Consider the following 16,053-nt stretch of genomic DNA (forward strand, 5'->3'; position numbering starts at 1 on the left):
CTTTTGGAGTTCCCCTGATTGGCAACTGTTTGTAGTTTCCTTTTTTTTTTTTTTTTTTGAATCCCCAGTTTTGAAAAATTCCAAATAAAATATTCTGTGAACCAATTCTATACAATGAACATTTGTAAGCCAAAAACTTGTTCTTATTTCAAAGACAAGAAGGGCGCTATGCTCTTTTCCAACATGATGGCAGTCATTTCCGATGATTTATAGAAGTCATTTTTTATTTTTTGTCATTTGTTGGGAGTTACTAACCACATTGTAAACTTGCCCCCTTGCTGCATATTTTACATTTCTCTGCTTTACTGAAAATATGAATGAGCTGTCAGTTCTTTGTTTAGAAAGTGGTAACCTTGGAAGTGTTAGATGTTTCAATACCTTCAAAGAATTCAAAGTGCCCATTTTACAATGAAAACTCCACTTGCAGCTGAAAGAGCAGAGAAATTTATATGGAGCTTTAGCTTCAGCCAGTCTCAGAAATTAACGTGAGGTTTTTGCTTCTCTGCTCTTCTCCCACTGTAGGTGGTTTTTTCATTGACAGTCCCTATTGCCAGCCTCTCAGCATCGCACCTTTTATTATTCACTTGGGCCCTCAAGATTTCTTCTCTGACTTCTAGAACCATCAGGTTGTGTGGCTCCAAATGGCATTTTGTACATGTCTTAAAAGCAAGAAAAACGTGGCTCGTTTTGAGGTTTCTCAACTTCAGACATGGAATCTGACCTTTTTTCTTTTTTTTCTTAAAGTGTTTTTCTCACTTCTTGAACTGTGCTCCATGTAATGAAAAGCAATACTTAGTCCAAGCCACAGTCCTCTCTTTGGGTACATAGCAATAGATGTGTATATACTCCTGGTTATTTCTTTACACTAGAAGGGGAAGGACTGGTGTGTTGAGGGGGGAAAAACCAAACGCCAAACCAAGGCACAACCGGGTCGAGTGCTGCTTCAAGCAGTGAAATCTGCCTTTACTTTCACTATTGAAATCCTTCAGAATTTTAACACTATGCTGTATTTGCATGTTTCCTATAAAAGTTGCTACAGAGCCGTGCAATGGTCACTCCTGAAGCAGCAGTGCTTCGAACCATTGTGCATGTCAGCAGACATGAAATGTAGCAAAATGGCAGAAGAAAAAAACCCAGAACATATTTTTTTTTTCCAAAATGTAACTGAATGATATATTCTCTCTCTCTCTCTTCCCCACATCATTGATATGAGGCACAAAAATGCTAGGCCTGAACTTGCAAATCAAGTGGATTGCTTTTGTGTCTCTTAAAATCATCACCAAATGATAGGAAAACACACTATTTGGGAATCATCCAGTTCAAAAAACCTTTGCTGCTCTAAATTTAATGAATTTTTTCTCTCTTGAATATTTGTATGTTGATATTTTGAGATTGTCAATCAGCAATAACTGAAAGGTGAATGTTTTTTTAAATGGTATTGGAACATCTATATGTTGCAGCTTAAGACTTCTAAGCAGTTTTCAGCAGGTTAATTCCACTTTATTCTCATTCTCTCCGGACCTTCATAGCCATATGCACTTGTATAAAATAAGCAGAAATGTAGTGACTGTAAGCTGAGATCGTGATATAAAAGGTAAGAGATTTTATTTTCAGCTTAAAGAATATTTTTATTGCTTTTTTTCTAAAAATCTCATATACCTGTGACAATCTTGTATATGGCACGTTTTTATTATGTCTTGTTAACTCAGTGTTTAAAGAGGTAATACATAGGTCTGAATCCCAGCTTTGAATTTCTCAAGGCCAATTCAAATACTCCAGTTTCAGTTAAAAAAGAAAATATTAACTAACACTTAAGAAATTGTTTGGTTTTACCAACAGACTGTTCTCCTTCAAATATTTTTCTCCTGTGTAGCATAAAAAGCTGTGTTGATACTGCTGTGTCAGGCACTGCATTCCTTGCATCCCTGTGGACACGTTTGGGTAGGTACCAAAGCCAGGCCATGGCCTGCTCTGAATGCCACACCTTATTTCTGGCTATGTGTGATGGGTGACACTAATAATGAGAGAAATTATTTCCCTAAACTATTAAACCTAAACTCCAAATGAGGAATGAACAACTTTGATGATGTTGCAGTTAAAATCTGCAGAAATCACATTACATTAGGCCAAATTAATTCAGGAAGCAGCCAGGTTTGTTTTCCTCCTGTGCTTGCAGTGCAGGACAGGAGGGCAGGCAGGGATTTATCTCTGCGTGAATCCTTTGCTTAGCTGTGGTTTTCTACAGCTGGAAATTAGGATACAGCCATCCATAATTAATTGTTTTCAGTTCTGTAGTAAATGTTTTAACAATATTTTACTTAGATTAAAATGGGTTTGGATTATGACCTATTGGTGCACATGATATGTGTCGTTTTAAAATTCTATTTTTTTATTTGTCTTTTAAACCTTGCGTTATGCAAAGTTGCATAGTACAGTGCTCCAGAAGTGCAGTACTTGCAGTACTTGAAGTTGCTGGAAACAACTCTTTTTATATAAAAATGGTTAAAAAATAAAAAAGCAAAAGGGAGCAAGCTGATGATGATGTATTCGAATTTTAGGGTCTCAATTCAGAGATGAAAACATGAACAACCCCTGACTGGTAACAGCTGACACTGGTGTCAAACAGAAAACCACTTGGTACAGAATATATAGTGGTTTATCAAGCCCAAAGGTCTGCATGAAAACACTAACAGCAAATATAAACTATATTTGATTTTAGTACTGAATCATCAAATTCACTAAATAACTGCATGTATGAGTTATCCATTGCTAAGGATGTTTCTGGATATAATTCATAGGCTGCTAAGAGAAAAAGAGCTGTTCAATAGTGTCAGCTTTGCTCCTGTGGGCAGGAACTTGCACCTGGGAAATGAGCTGAGGAACGGTTCCAGGGGCTGGCCCTGGAAGCACATAATCCTTCCATGACATCTGCAGGACAACTGATGAGCAATCAGAACGTCCTTCCTGTTCAGGGGGCAGGTTTCCATCTGCTGTTATCTTCAAGGTGCAAACTCGGGGCTGGATCTGCAGTTCACCTACAGTTCAGTCCCTTTTTGAGCCTGGCAGGCCCAGCAGTGCTGATCCTGGAGCAGCAGGCTGCTCTGCTCCTTCAGATAGGATATTATATTCATCAAGGTGCATTATAATGAACTTCTGAATATTCCTTTCCTAAGCTTAACTGCTGTCAGGCTGACAAGCACTGTCCACTTCAAGGACTGATAACAAACATCTTGCTGACTCTCATTTGATCTGCTTCTTTGTGGACTGTGCTTGGCAGCTTAATCCATCTGTATTTCTTTCCATCAGAATTGCTTTAACTGTGGATTTCTGTATTTTTCCACCATCACTCTTTTAACTCTTAAAATCCTAAGCTTTCCACTCTCCTGCTGGTTTTTTAAAATTATCTCAACATCACTGCATCTTTCTCCTCTAGATTTCTCTAATACCCTGCTGTTTGTAATGCTGTAAAGCATTGCAGTATTATGTCTGAGATGGCCCCTTGCCTTTGCTGCCTTCCTTTTCAGTAGGAGAGAACCATTTGTGATATGTGAAACACACTAAGATTCCTAAATCTTTAGGTTCTGCAGCCACTGGCAATCAGAGATAAGACCCTAAGGTGCCTGGAAACCCCTCTCATTGATGTGGAACGTGAGAAAATAGCCCCATGTATTGAAGGGTCACAGAGTTGGCTCTGAAGTGCCCAATGTATTCACATTTGAAAGAGCAGCCAATTCTATCAGGAGGTTTTAGCCTAATACCAAGCTATCATCTGATGAGTAATTTGGGTAACATCTGCTTCATCAATGTTGCAACAAGCATGGTTTGCTAAGGCAGAACTAGCTCATTTCTTCTGCATAATTCTTGTAGGTTTCCTTTTAAAAGCCTCCTCACAGTAGCCTGAATTGCCTTTTCTGTGGAGTTGGAGGTCTGTGTTACTGCTACTGAGCTTTGTATTTCTGCATGTACCCAAGAGCCAAACATGTAAATCTGGTTCTGTATGCTCTGTGCAGCTGCCAGTAGCATTACCAACTCTGGAGTACCTTTTCAGTCGAGCAGAAATGGTATTTTACAGTTTGAATTTCTAGTTCATGGAAAAGAATTCTGAAAAAGTTCCTTTCAATTAGTACATCTATAAATAGCAGACCAGGGAAAGTCTGTGCCTATACACTACCCACCTTAACGCTAGTTTTAGCTAACCAGATGATCGTGTGTATTTTGGGAGATGGTGTCTGGCACTTAAAGGATTAAAAGCCAGAGATTTACAATAAAGAACCGACCCGCTTCATGTGTTCTCTCTGCTGGAAATGAATGGCATCACCACTGACTTTGGAATAACACCTGTGAGCTTTAGGGGTCTGCTTCAGTCCCACTTTTGCCAGCCACATGAGACTCCTCCAGGCATGCTCTGCTAGAGATGGGTTTAGAGTAACCAGGCTGGTTTGGAGGGCTTGGCTAGCTCAAAGCATGATCTGTGGTGCTTCCTGCCATCGTGTTCTCTCTCTGCCAGTGCTTGCTGTCTTCCTTAAGCACACATTCAGGAGCTGGAACACGGTGACCTTATTCCTGGGCGTTTCGCCAGTTGGATGGAGGGAGGCCAGCCTATGCTCCTGAAGGGAATGTGTAACACCAGGCCTCGGTTGCCCAAGCAATTTCTGTTGGACACAGTGCACAATCCAACCCTCACAAAGGCAATTTAGTGCCTGGGTAGGTGGTTCCTAATCTGTCTAATTTGCTGTAGTGTAGCCAGTGTGAGCTAATTAGATGATTCAGCAATTGTCATGGCTCCCCACTTAATGTGCTGTAAATGCTGCTGCCACAACATTCACTGCTGTTAAATACCTTTGCTTCTGTGAATTCTGTCCTCCTGCCCTGCCTTTTCTGATCATCTTCTAGTATCTCAGTAAATAACTGATTCTCTCAAATTATGAAATTGTTACATCTAAGTATCTAGAGACTTAAAAACTTTCAAGCAGACTGTGAAGCACTTCAGAGAAACTAGTTTTCCTACAAATATTTCAAGTTATTCATGTGCCAGAGGACTATTTCTACTCATTAACAAAGATCTGAAAACTGCTCCAGTATCTCTCATCTCTGGAGACAAGCATTCTTTCTTTGAGAACACTTGCCTTCTGGTAGGAAAAGATTTAAAGTGTGTCTTAATAAAAGACTGTGCCCTCAAGCCCCTGAAATAACTTAATTGCAGAAAAGGGCACAAATCTAAAATTTTGCTTTCATTGAGCTATTGAGAACATTTTCCCTGACAACAAGTTCCTCAGATTATTAGGATGTAGAAAATGCAGGAGGAGGGGCATGAAGATTTTTAAAGTAGTTTAGGGAAAAAATCTTGTTGTTTGTTGGCTGTTCAGCTCTGGGACATCATTCTCTTGTCACTTCTTTATTTCCAAGACAGCAATAAATGTGAGCAGCTTTAACATACCATCTCTGATCCAGTCCTGGAACCATCCCTTGGAGAGTGAGCGTGGCACTCCCTGTTTTTCCTTCCACCAACTCCCTGAAATAAAGTCCCTTGCTTCATTTGTAATTCTGTATCTGTACTTCTGAGCCAGTCTAGAGATGGAACTGCTGAACATCTCTCCAAATGTGTATAAAAGACAAGACAGTATTTCAGTCTTTACTCAGACAAAGTTACAAGTTTCCTTCTGCCTCTTGTGCTTGGTATACCAAGATATGCTCACTCAGTATTAGAAGTTCTTGCCTTTAGCTAAATTCTAAGACAGTTGCCTGTTACTTAATGAAGGGAAAACAATGTCCCAGCCTCACTGAGTTCCAAGTCACAAAGCAGCTTACAAAAACAGCTCCTATTTCCGGTGGCTCTGGGAAACAGCACAGCTCTGCTGCTGTGGATTCCTTTGGATACATGATGAGATGTGTAAACATGAAATTCAGATTGTTGTTCTGTCATGAAGCTGACTAGGACCTCGCCTCTCTGGCATCAAAAGAATGAAAATGAGCTCTGTGCTGGGCACGCTGAGGAGCTCTGTTAGGAACGGCTGTTCTGTTTCAAAAAACAGTAACTCAGCTCAAATGTTCAGCACACAGACCCCCTTGGGCTTCCTGCTGAATAATCCAGTGAAAAATGAGGTATTTTATTGACTTGTTTAAAGCAGAGCAAAGAGACAGGGTAGCTGAATCTGCTGTCTTAGTATAGGAGACAGCTTGTCTAACGGCTTGGTGGTTTCATTCCACTGGAAGTGGAAATTCTGCTAAAGTCATTTCAGAGCACTTCACCAGAGAAACCCAGCACTGAGGTCCTGTGCCTATGGACCACAGCAGTAGTTTCACATGCACTTTCTTTTGAACATAAACCATTTAAGCTAGTGGTTTAGTTGGCATGAAGAGAATTGTCATCACTAAACTGTTTTATTACTTAACCCCAGAGTGATGTCTTCTTAGCTTTATTTGTGTCATCTGAATCCATACCTATTTCTGTCCAGGTATTCTGGTGCTTTTTCTGCTCACAGATACGACATTCACTTGTTGGTTTGTAACTGATATATGAGATAATACAAAAGCACAAGACACATCTGCCTGTTCCTCTGTCTACTCCTCTCTCTGGGGTTTCCTTGGAGAAAGGGGGCTCTTCCTCCTAGTCTGATGTTGTGTAGCAAGGCAATGCTTTACTGTGAGTGTTGTGAGTTAGGTAATAGTTCATCAGAAAATAAGGTTTAAATTCAGTAAAGTGGTTTTTTTCTCCAGTTCCTGAGACTGAATGAAACGTTCATACCACATTGTTTATCTTGATGTTTATGAGGAGCTGAATGTCCAAAAGTGGTGTGTGGAGATGTGCAGTTCTAAAGCATATCTCTTATTCTGGATGTTGTTTTATCTTGTATTTGGTGCCTTAACTCTGTATAATTTAAGGCCATATATACTGTACCACAGTATATATGTAGCACACAGGTGTTTCAGTACTTGTGTACTTTAAAAGAGCCCATCAAGCCTAGTCTACAGAAACTCTTATACAGACTGAAGCTTTCTCAGGGGGAGTACTCTTCCATGTTTAATTAATAATCCACCAAGAAGAGACAGTTGTAAGAATATAAAGAGCATTTAAAAATTTTAACTGCAGACTGAATTTATCTGAGACTGAATTTATCTGATTTCTAGTTTCAAAGGCTTGGGGCAGTAAGATAACTAAAGCTGCAGTCTCTTCTCTGCTGTGTAAGTAAACGACTTCAAAATGTTTTCGCACCAGCCAGAACTGCATGTTTGTGAAAACCACTGGACTGTTATCTCTACTAGAATAAATAACACTTAATTTTAAAAGGCATTAATTGAATGTAACTGGCTATCCTTCATTGGTTAGTAGAGTTGGAATGAGTAAGAGCTGCAGTTAATTTTTAATTAATTAAACTTAAGCCTCATTTATACCTCTAACCAGGATCTAGAAGCTCCAGCTGCCTTATGCTGCAAAGCAGTTCATGAGGTATAGTGCAACATCAGCTTGAACACAGGATTTCTGAATGCATCTGCTTCTGGCAGAATACACTGAGGCAAGAGAGAGAAAAGATAACAATGGAAGTAGAATATCCTTCTCCAGTTTTAGAGGTAAAGCATCATAGCTAGAAGTTGGAGGGAAAGTAGCACTGCCTTTTCTAAGTCCATTAAGAGAGTCTGTGGTAAAACCAAGAGGTTTATGTGTGCTGGGGAAAGCCAGCAGCTTTGTGTACTGCGAGCAGGGGGAGCTGGGATTGCTTTTACAATAGTTAGTGAGAAATTAGGTATGAGGTTTAAGCTATCCATACAGCAGGCTAAAGGCTGCTAATGGTGTTGCTACAGGAGAATTTATTTCTTCTGTTCAGTAAGTAAGTCCAAGAGGTGCTGGTTTTCCAGAGGACGAATGCAAGAAATACAATGGGCAAATTTTGTTTCCTGATGCAGCCTTACCCAAAACAGAGAGATAGTTCCAGGCAGTGTACAGAGCATGCAGTTGAATTTTGGGAGGGAGGAATAATAGTAATTTCCTCCAAAGGAACAGTAGTTAGTTGTTTCTGCAATGCCCACAGTATTCTAGACAAGCTGCCTTTACACAGAGGAGCATGGCAACAAAGGAAAGCAGGTACTGCTCCCACAATGACCTGTGCAATGTACACATTTCAGGTCACCAGTATTGGTGTAACTCCTTATGACAAAGTAGGTTCATCTTACCAGCAAAGTGTATTTTGACATTCTATCCACTTCTATTTTTTAAGCTAAAGGGGAGTTAATCATAGCACTCATCTGTTTCGAAGGGAGTAGAGCAGAAGGTAAGTTTTAACTTCATACTTTGAAGCTGCTATGAATAGATAAACAGTGTTCCATGGAAACAACCTGATGTACTTATTTTCTTCGAGCTTCATTTCTGTGTTCTTGCAAAAGCACAAGCTTGTGTAAGCGTAATCAATACAAAGTTACTCAGGGTACTGCATCATCTCAGCAGTGGACACTAACTGCATCTTAAGACAACAGGCACACATAAATCAAGCTTAATTAAGAGGAACAGGACATCTTGGCAAGTTTTGCTTTACTATTGGCACTGCTACAATTTAACGATCTATGCATATCGAAATGTGTGTATTGCTGCACTCCCAACAGAATGTGAGTCTTGTAAGGGTGTCCTGTAAAGTAACAAAGTCAGGGTAAGAGAGACAGTATTTATTCTTCTGTCATTATTTTCACAAAGAACTGTTTCTAAGCAGATGGAATGTCATTCTGCTCAAAGGAGAATAACGGTGGGCTAAAGCACAGCATTCAGAGCAGTACAGCTTTTGAAAAGTTAGTGATCCTATGAATTTAATTATGAAAATTCTGATTTGCAGTACAGATTCTTTCCTGTATTTTTAATCTCAATATCACTGTTTCCCTGCTCAAAAGAACAAGATAAATACAAGTGTAGTTTTCTAATAACATCTATTGCATGGAAATCGACATACACTGGAAGAAAAGGGAGGCTGTACTGCAGAGAGCATATTCAACTACAGAGCCATTCTCTGGGCAATGCTGCATAATTTAGGAGTGGGTAACCATGCCTTCAGGGACAACATGACACAGAGCAGATGGTTGAAAAAAAATCACAGAAAAAAGGCCTCCAAGCTTTGTCCAGTCATACATTTATCCCTCCCTGCAAAAGGGGACAGGTACATTCATACATGCATAATGAGTTTCCTGTCAGGCATCACAGAGGTCCTTAAGGACAAATGTTTTGGAGCCAGTCTCCTTTTGGACAGAAAAAGGAGGAAGTTGACTCTGTCTTCCAGTTCCAAGGTGCAGTGTCTTATTTCTCATCCTAACCCTAAGTCAATATTTATTGATCAAACTGACTAAGCTTTTTAGGCCGACCAGCTCTCTACGAAGCAATTCTGTTCTCTTGAGCCTCTGCAGGGGCCAGTAACTGGTGCTTAACTACTGCTTCCAGTCCGGAATGTCACCGTCCTCCAGCTGCCCCAGAGCCAGGCTGGGACACTTGCACTTCTCAGAGAGCAACACTGCTGGGGGTGGGGGCTCTCCAAAGCACTGAAGTACGACAGCAGAGCAAGTCCCAGTGGGCTGTATGCTTTTTAAAGTCCTGTCCAGTTCTTAGTGACAAAGTTGAGCATGAAACCTGTACTGCCAAATGTACCAGCCCCTTGCTGAGAAGGGCATCAATGGGAAGCAGTCTCAGAAGTGGAGATTTTGAGGAAAGGCTGGTGCTTTCCAAGGCCAACTCACAAGCTTTTTTTTAATGGTTGAATTTCCACCAACCAAAAATCACCATCAATGAAATCAATTAAAATTGCTGCTAATTTTGGGCTAAAATATCACCTTTGTGTAACCCAAACCACCATGCATCTGAAGAATTCTTAGGCAAAGACTTGTAAGGAGGCAGAGCCCTTCAGACAGGAAATCTGGCAGTGCACTCTGATGTGACTTTTCCGATGATAATTACTTCTCCAAGACAAGGCAAAGACAGAGGCAGTGCTTTGGGGCAGTGTTTCATGCTCAGCAAGTTTGTAGAGGGAAGGAATGAAATTCTATAAATCACTTGTACTGTATTTGTTTCTAGACTTGAATGAATTTCACTTTTCCTTTGTGAGTCAGCGTATAAAACGTTAAAGAAAATGTCTATTTTTCTAAATCTCTTTCACCAATAGAGGTCTGACCTGCAGCCAAGAGATGGGTTTATTTATCCACAGAGGATGGAGTGTTTATTTCTGAACTAAGATTGGATATGGCATTGAATAAAAATAAGTATGACCTATAAACTATCTAAACCTTAAATACTATGAACGAATTCCACAAATAAGTAATATGGTGGATGATTCCATCTTTCTTCCCAATAAATCTCTATCAAAGAAGTTACCCAGAATTAAACTTCCAAATGAAGTACAAGAGATCCTTGTGGTCTAATTACAGAGTACTTTCAAAATACTTCAGTTTTCTCCCAATTTGTAATCAGTAGAGAACAATGATAACTGAACTATTCAAAACTATAAATAAAGCAATTTCAAATAAAGTAATTTGGCAACAACCATGGCTATTTATAGCACTAAAAATATAATTTGAACATTTGAATTTTCTTAATTTGGCAGCAGTTGAGTGGGAAGAAAAATAACTGCACAGTGAATTTTAAATTGAGCTGTATCTACTCACTGGCCAAAAAAGCCTGCAAATGTAAAGGGAACGCTCTTTGTACCTTCAGTTGCTTCCTCCCGTGCTGCTGTACCCCATACACTTGGCTTCATTTGGCTTCTGTGCTGTGGTTTGTACGCCAGCCACTGTTACTGACTGTACACAACACGATCTGCACTGTAATCTCGGGTCATTTCCACTGGTTGTAACCCAACACTACAGACTTCTCTGTATATAAAACCAGAACCATGTCCCATTTGCTTCCAATAGCTCCAATAAAGACTTATCTCTGTAAACAGGAATTACGGCCTAATGATTGGTTGGGTGGGTTGGTTACAGTGAGCAAACTGCCTTCAAGGGGTTCCTCAAGCCTGGGATGCCAAACCACCGAGCTCCACTGTGCCCGAGTCAGGTAACGCACTCAGCAGAAAGGAGAGACAGGCTCCCGAAGGCTGCAGGGTTAGCAGAGACGACTTGGAGATGCAAACATAAAGCAGATTTATGCTGGAACAAGCAGAATGCGTTCCTTCACAGAGGTGAAAGTGAATACAGCATTACCAGATTGCAACTTAGAGGGCTGCTGCACACAAGTACCTCTGGGGGGTCTGCCTTGGAAGCAGTACCAGAAAAGCCCAAAGGAGGCTGTGATGACTGTGATCAGCCATGAAGGCAAGTTTCACTCCAAAAAGAAATCTGGACAATTCCTAGGATTTAGCTAATTAGAAAAATAATGCTAATTAGCTAATTAGATATTCATTTTCTTAAAAGATAAATTACACACACAAAAAACAAGTAAGGATCTTTTAAAGTTCTCTCCACCCCTCTCATTTCACTGTGTTGTTAAACATTAAAATTCCTGTGGTCCCAGTTTGTCCACAGAGATCCAAAGCAAATCCAAGCAATTTCCTTGTCTGGAGCCACTGAGGGCAGAAGTTGAGGATACCATGAGAATTGTGTGGCTGGAGTTGTTTGCTTGAGGTTGTAACTCACAGTAAGATTTACTGAAATATACACATATGTCCAGTTGCCTGGAGTTACAGAACCCAGCTGTACTCTAGAAGAGAAGTCAGTGAACATATAGTCTTACTTTTCTTGGAAGTGTTTTTCTGGTCTTGAAATGCTGAATTGAAATCTGAGTGCAGAGGTCATTAATCAAATTCAGACTTGAGAAGGGATTATAAACTGTTATGAGCTGACTATAATTGAGATTGCTGTTAATGAAATGAGATATATGAAATCCCACAGCTTAGACTGTATGATAATTGGACTGGGACTTGATGTGAGACTTCTGTCCTTGACAGGCCAGGGTGCAGCCAGCCCAGTCTGCTGGTGTACTGCAAACAAGTCAGTTAAGCACAAAGAGCTACACTCAGGGACAGCTGTACCAAACCCAACAAAACCATGCATCGCTTAAAACGTAGAGCTGTATCAAATATTTAGCAAGTAAGATCCACAAAGAACTGAAGAGGGTCGCTTAAGAAAACATTAACACTTAACTGAAACTGAAGTCAGTCTTACCTATGGTATTAGCGTAATGCCTGTCTTTGCTCAGGCCTGATGTTAGCTGGCTCACTGGGAGGTCATTCCAAAAGCTCCCTCGGGATTATCATCTCTGAGGTGCTGAGAAGGCTGACAGCTCTTCAGCAGCAGCCTGGCAACTGCTGGTCCGTGGCAGCTCAAATCGAGCTGGGCCCACTCCAGGAGCTGGCGGGCATCCTGTGGCCTCGCAGGAATGGGAGAGGGGCACATATGGGAGGGGGACATGGGAGAAGCCACACGGCACTGGGCCTAGGCTGGTAAAGGAGGTTGGCACATCCTTTTTTCCTCACTGTGAAAATGCCTGGCATCTCCTACTCAGTTTTACTCCTGTCCTGCTGTAGCTAAGGTAACTTGAGCAGGCAGTTACAGAGTATCTTGCTTGGAAGAACAGGGAAGCTGTGATTTGTGGCCCCCGTACTCCCCCCACCCCCTGCAAACCAAGAAATACCCAAGTCCATCTACTTTTCCTGGGCAACCTGCAGTGCCTCTCACTATGAATCTGCAGCTGAATGCACACTGAAATCTGCAGCAGAAAGCTCCTTCATCTCAAGCCCTCCCCAGCACTGTTTGACTGCCCCATCCCCTGCTGGCACAGCACTGAAGGGATCCATGCAGAAGGAACCATCTGCTTAACGAGCAAGATGTCCAGTTTATCTTGCTGCAATCAGCATCACCTTGGAAAAGTGTATTTGATTACAGAGGAAGCAGGAAAAAAATATTGACTGACTGGTGTCCAAGCTTGACTGATGTCAAGCAACTAACAAGCCAGCCTGTGACTTCCATGTGCAAAGAACTGCTGCATCTATAAACCTGCCCAAAACAGCACCCCTCTTTCTGCAAGAAGTGTCATCTCACTTAATTGCTCACGACATAATGCTGACTTTAGTGGTTTGCTGCAGGGTTGAGTTCCAGCAAGTCAGCTAGAAAGAGTTTTTCCCATTTGCTAAGCTGTAAATTATCCTTCTCTTTTGTGACCCCAATCCTTGGTACAATCAACTGAAAGAAACTGGAGCTGCCACTGCTTTCAGGGCCCTGAATTCATCTTCACTTTGGGCTATAGGTTCCAGCACATTTATTTGTAATGCTGTAAAAAGCCTATGTGTACTCTTGTTACAGTTACAACAAAAGACCCTTTCTTGCTCCAGGCATGAACACGAGGCAAAACCCTAAAAAGGCCTTTAGATCCCAAAAAAGGGTCACATACCCTGCACAAATAACACTTCCCTCTTCCCCTTTTCTTAGGTGCTGGCACACACCAAAGGTGGGATTTCCTGCCTGCAATAAAGTCAGGCTCAGCATTCTGCTGGTTCTGATTCATTCAAAGGAACTTCTTTTTTTTAAAAAAAAATCTGGCTAACTTTGGATTACAGTAGAAGGAAGGCTAAACCAGGGCAAGATGACAAAATACAGCTCAGTAAATCCAATTATGCTGCCCTGCACAGCAGTTCCACACAAATTCCTATACTGGAAATACAGCAAGTCTTGAGGTAGCCACAGGACTCCTGCATCCAGCACAAAGCAAACATATGGACACGGGTTTGAGCTGCTCAGCTCAGTTATCCTGGGTTTAAAGAAAGATGCTGTTACATGTAGAAGACATGAAACTTCTGTCTGTACATTAAACTATTCTCTCCGAGATCCAATGAATAAAAACTTCAATGGAATTTAGAACTTTCCAGTTATGGTAGTTACTGGCCTCTTCACTCTGTCCTAACCATGGGAATGTGCAACACTTGTAACTTCTAAAGACAATCAGAGTGGAGGCTACTCCTGTAATACTGAAGCTGGGGGCACCCAGGAGCTGCAGTTTGCTGTTTGTGTCTACAAGCAGCAGCCGTGTCATCCACAATTCACAGCAGCCTGGCACAGGCACCCACAGCCCCTCTGGCTGTGGGATTGCCTTGTTCCACACATAAACCCTCTCAGGGAGGTGCACAGTCTTCATCGTGTGAAACACCAACCCTTCCCCTCCATGCTAAATGAGATCTTGTTCCTCAAGTGATTCCCTGTGGTATTATGCAGCAGTTCTGCCATGCCCTGAGTAGGTGGCAAGCTCAGATATACATTGCTCTGTAAGTAACCAGCCTTCATCCTCCTCCTCTTTCCCACCCATTCTCTCTGGTGCACCAGTATTAATTACCATCAAAGCACTTCTCTAAGCTAGCAGAGCCTCCAGGACACGGAAGGCGTTAGATCACTCCCCTGTTTTCTAGGCAGCCAAGACTTGTGCCAAAACCACAGTGGTTTGCTGTGCTGTTCTTAAAAGAACTGATAAACCCCGTGACAGCTGACAGTGACACAGCACTGCCATCTCAGCGAGTCCTTTACTACCTTTTCTCAGGCACAGCAACTGCACAAAACCTAAACAGCAGTTTTGTTTTCGCTGTGTGACATAAACTGACCAGGCACATCAGGAAACTGCATCAGGAGTCATTCCAGTGTCCCCTCCCAAATGACATTTATGAATGTGGCTCCAAGGCCCCCTTTCCCCGTCACACCACCAGCTCTGTGCATGGACAGATGCTCACAGCAGGGAGTTTAAACACACAGCTTGGATGTTTTCATGGCACACACTAACTGTGCTCAGCATGAGGAGGGCTTCTGCTCAGAGCTGGCAGCCTGCAAGTCTCATCTCTTCTGCACCTTCTGGAGCCTCAGAGCCCAGTGTGCCTGTGATTCCATCTTAAACACTGCAGCACTTTCCTAAAAATCATGACTTTTGTCACACAAGCTGTTGATTAAGATGGACCCCTCCAACTCCATAACTGAATCAGCCTGCTCACTGCCGTAAAACAACCTGCACTTGGGATTCTTGATCCCCTCCAGTCACTGCCATGTTAAGCCACACATCAAGGGCCTGTGAGATCTTGAGAGACCAACTCACGTCACTTTTAGCTGTAACTCAAGCCACTATAGCTGATTAAAACATACTTTTGCCTTAACGTCTTAACCAACAAACATTTTAAGTTTTTTGTATTCTGAAAAACTTCTGTGATACACTTCTGCTATAAAAGTTTGCTACATCTTCTAGCTCAACCATTATTAATAAACAGAGGATCAGAATTATTTACCTGTAAGTTCAAGGTGTATTAGAAACACATCCAAGAGACTTATTTCCAAGACATTTCAATTTTAGACTTCCTCCTAGCAGATCATTTTTGTACAAGGCCATAATAGAACTTTCTGATCATCTTTGTAGGACTTTCTGATCATCTTTGTAGGACTTCTAGCAGGAACCCGTGAATTACTTAAGCAGCAGTCAGTTGTGCAATTGGCTTTTCGTGCAGCTTCTCCAAGGGGAGAACAGCCCACGGCAGCCACTCATCACATTATAGATCAAACAGCTCCACTTTATTAGCTCTCAGACCCTATTTCAAAGGTTTCCACTTCAGAAGGCCTCAGCTCAGACCTGCCTGTGACAGGCTGCCATGAACATCACCCACCTCCTGCTGAAAGGCTGATGCATGGGAAGAACTCACTGCCTGCCTCAGCCTGAGGTGCCGGGCGGGGGGAGGGGGGGGGGGGGTGTGTGTGTCTGTAAGGGTTAAAGGACGAGGCCATTTAAACCCCGTGCAAATTAAGGCGAAAGTTTTACACCTTCTCCATAAGGGTCACTAATACACTGCAAGTTCTGCACAGGTTTTCCCCAAAGTATCCTCATCTCCAGCGGTTACTGCTTGGATCTAAAGCTCTGCTGTCCTCCGCTGCCCTGGTGCTCTTCTAACATACACAGACTCTGGTGATCTGCATGGTTCCCTCAGGAAGCACCGCCCCGCCCAAAGGCCGCTGCTCCACTCCAGCCCAGCGGTGTGCCCGCACTTCCCACCTTCTTCCCGCCGGACAGGCCCTGCCCGGGCCCTGCTCCAAGGCTCCTTCCCCCGGCACCGCGCCTCAGCTTCCTCGGCC

At 42.1% G+C, this 16,053-nt stretch overlaps 1 protein-coding gene across 13 annotated transcripts in view; it reads left to right on the forward strand.

Moving 5' to 3' along the window:
• The window catches only part of STRBP (spermatid perinuclear RNA binding protein), a 73,921-nt gene that overhangs the window by 49,319 nt on the left and 8,549 nt on the right, over positions 1–16,053 (forward strand). The window contains exons 18-21 of one of the 13 annotated variants that reach the window (XR_009279160.1): positions 1,530–1,594; positions 1,874–1,941; positions 2,559–2,671; positions 5,411–10,910. Coding sequence is in view for 1 of the 13 variants with exons in the window: in XM_058853413.1 (XP_058709396.1) it covers positions 1,530–1,552 (23 nt within the window). In the remaining 12 variants the exon portion in view is untranslated. Of the gene's footprint in view, positions 1–1,529; positions 1,595–1,873; positions 1,942–2,558; positions 2,672–2,852; positions 10,911–16,053 lie in introns of those variants that run through there. The other 12 variants (XR_009279157.1, XR_009279161.1, XR_009279158.1 and 9 more) reach the window with 12 other exon arrangements.

The sequence above is a fragment of the Poecile atricapillus genome, chromosome 20, assembly GCF_030490865.1.
Source record: "Poecile atricapillus isolate bPoeAtr1 chromosome 20, bPoeAtr1.hap1, whole genome shotgun sequence".
Classification (NCBI taxonomy): Eukaryota; Metazoa; Chordata; class Aves; order Passeriformes; family Paridae; genus Poecile; species Poecile atricapillus.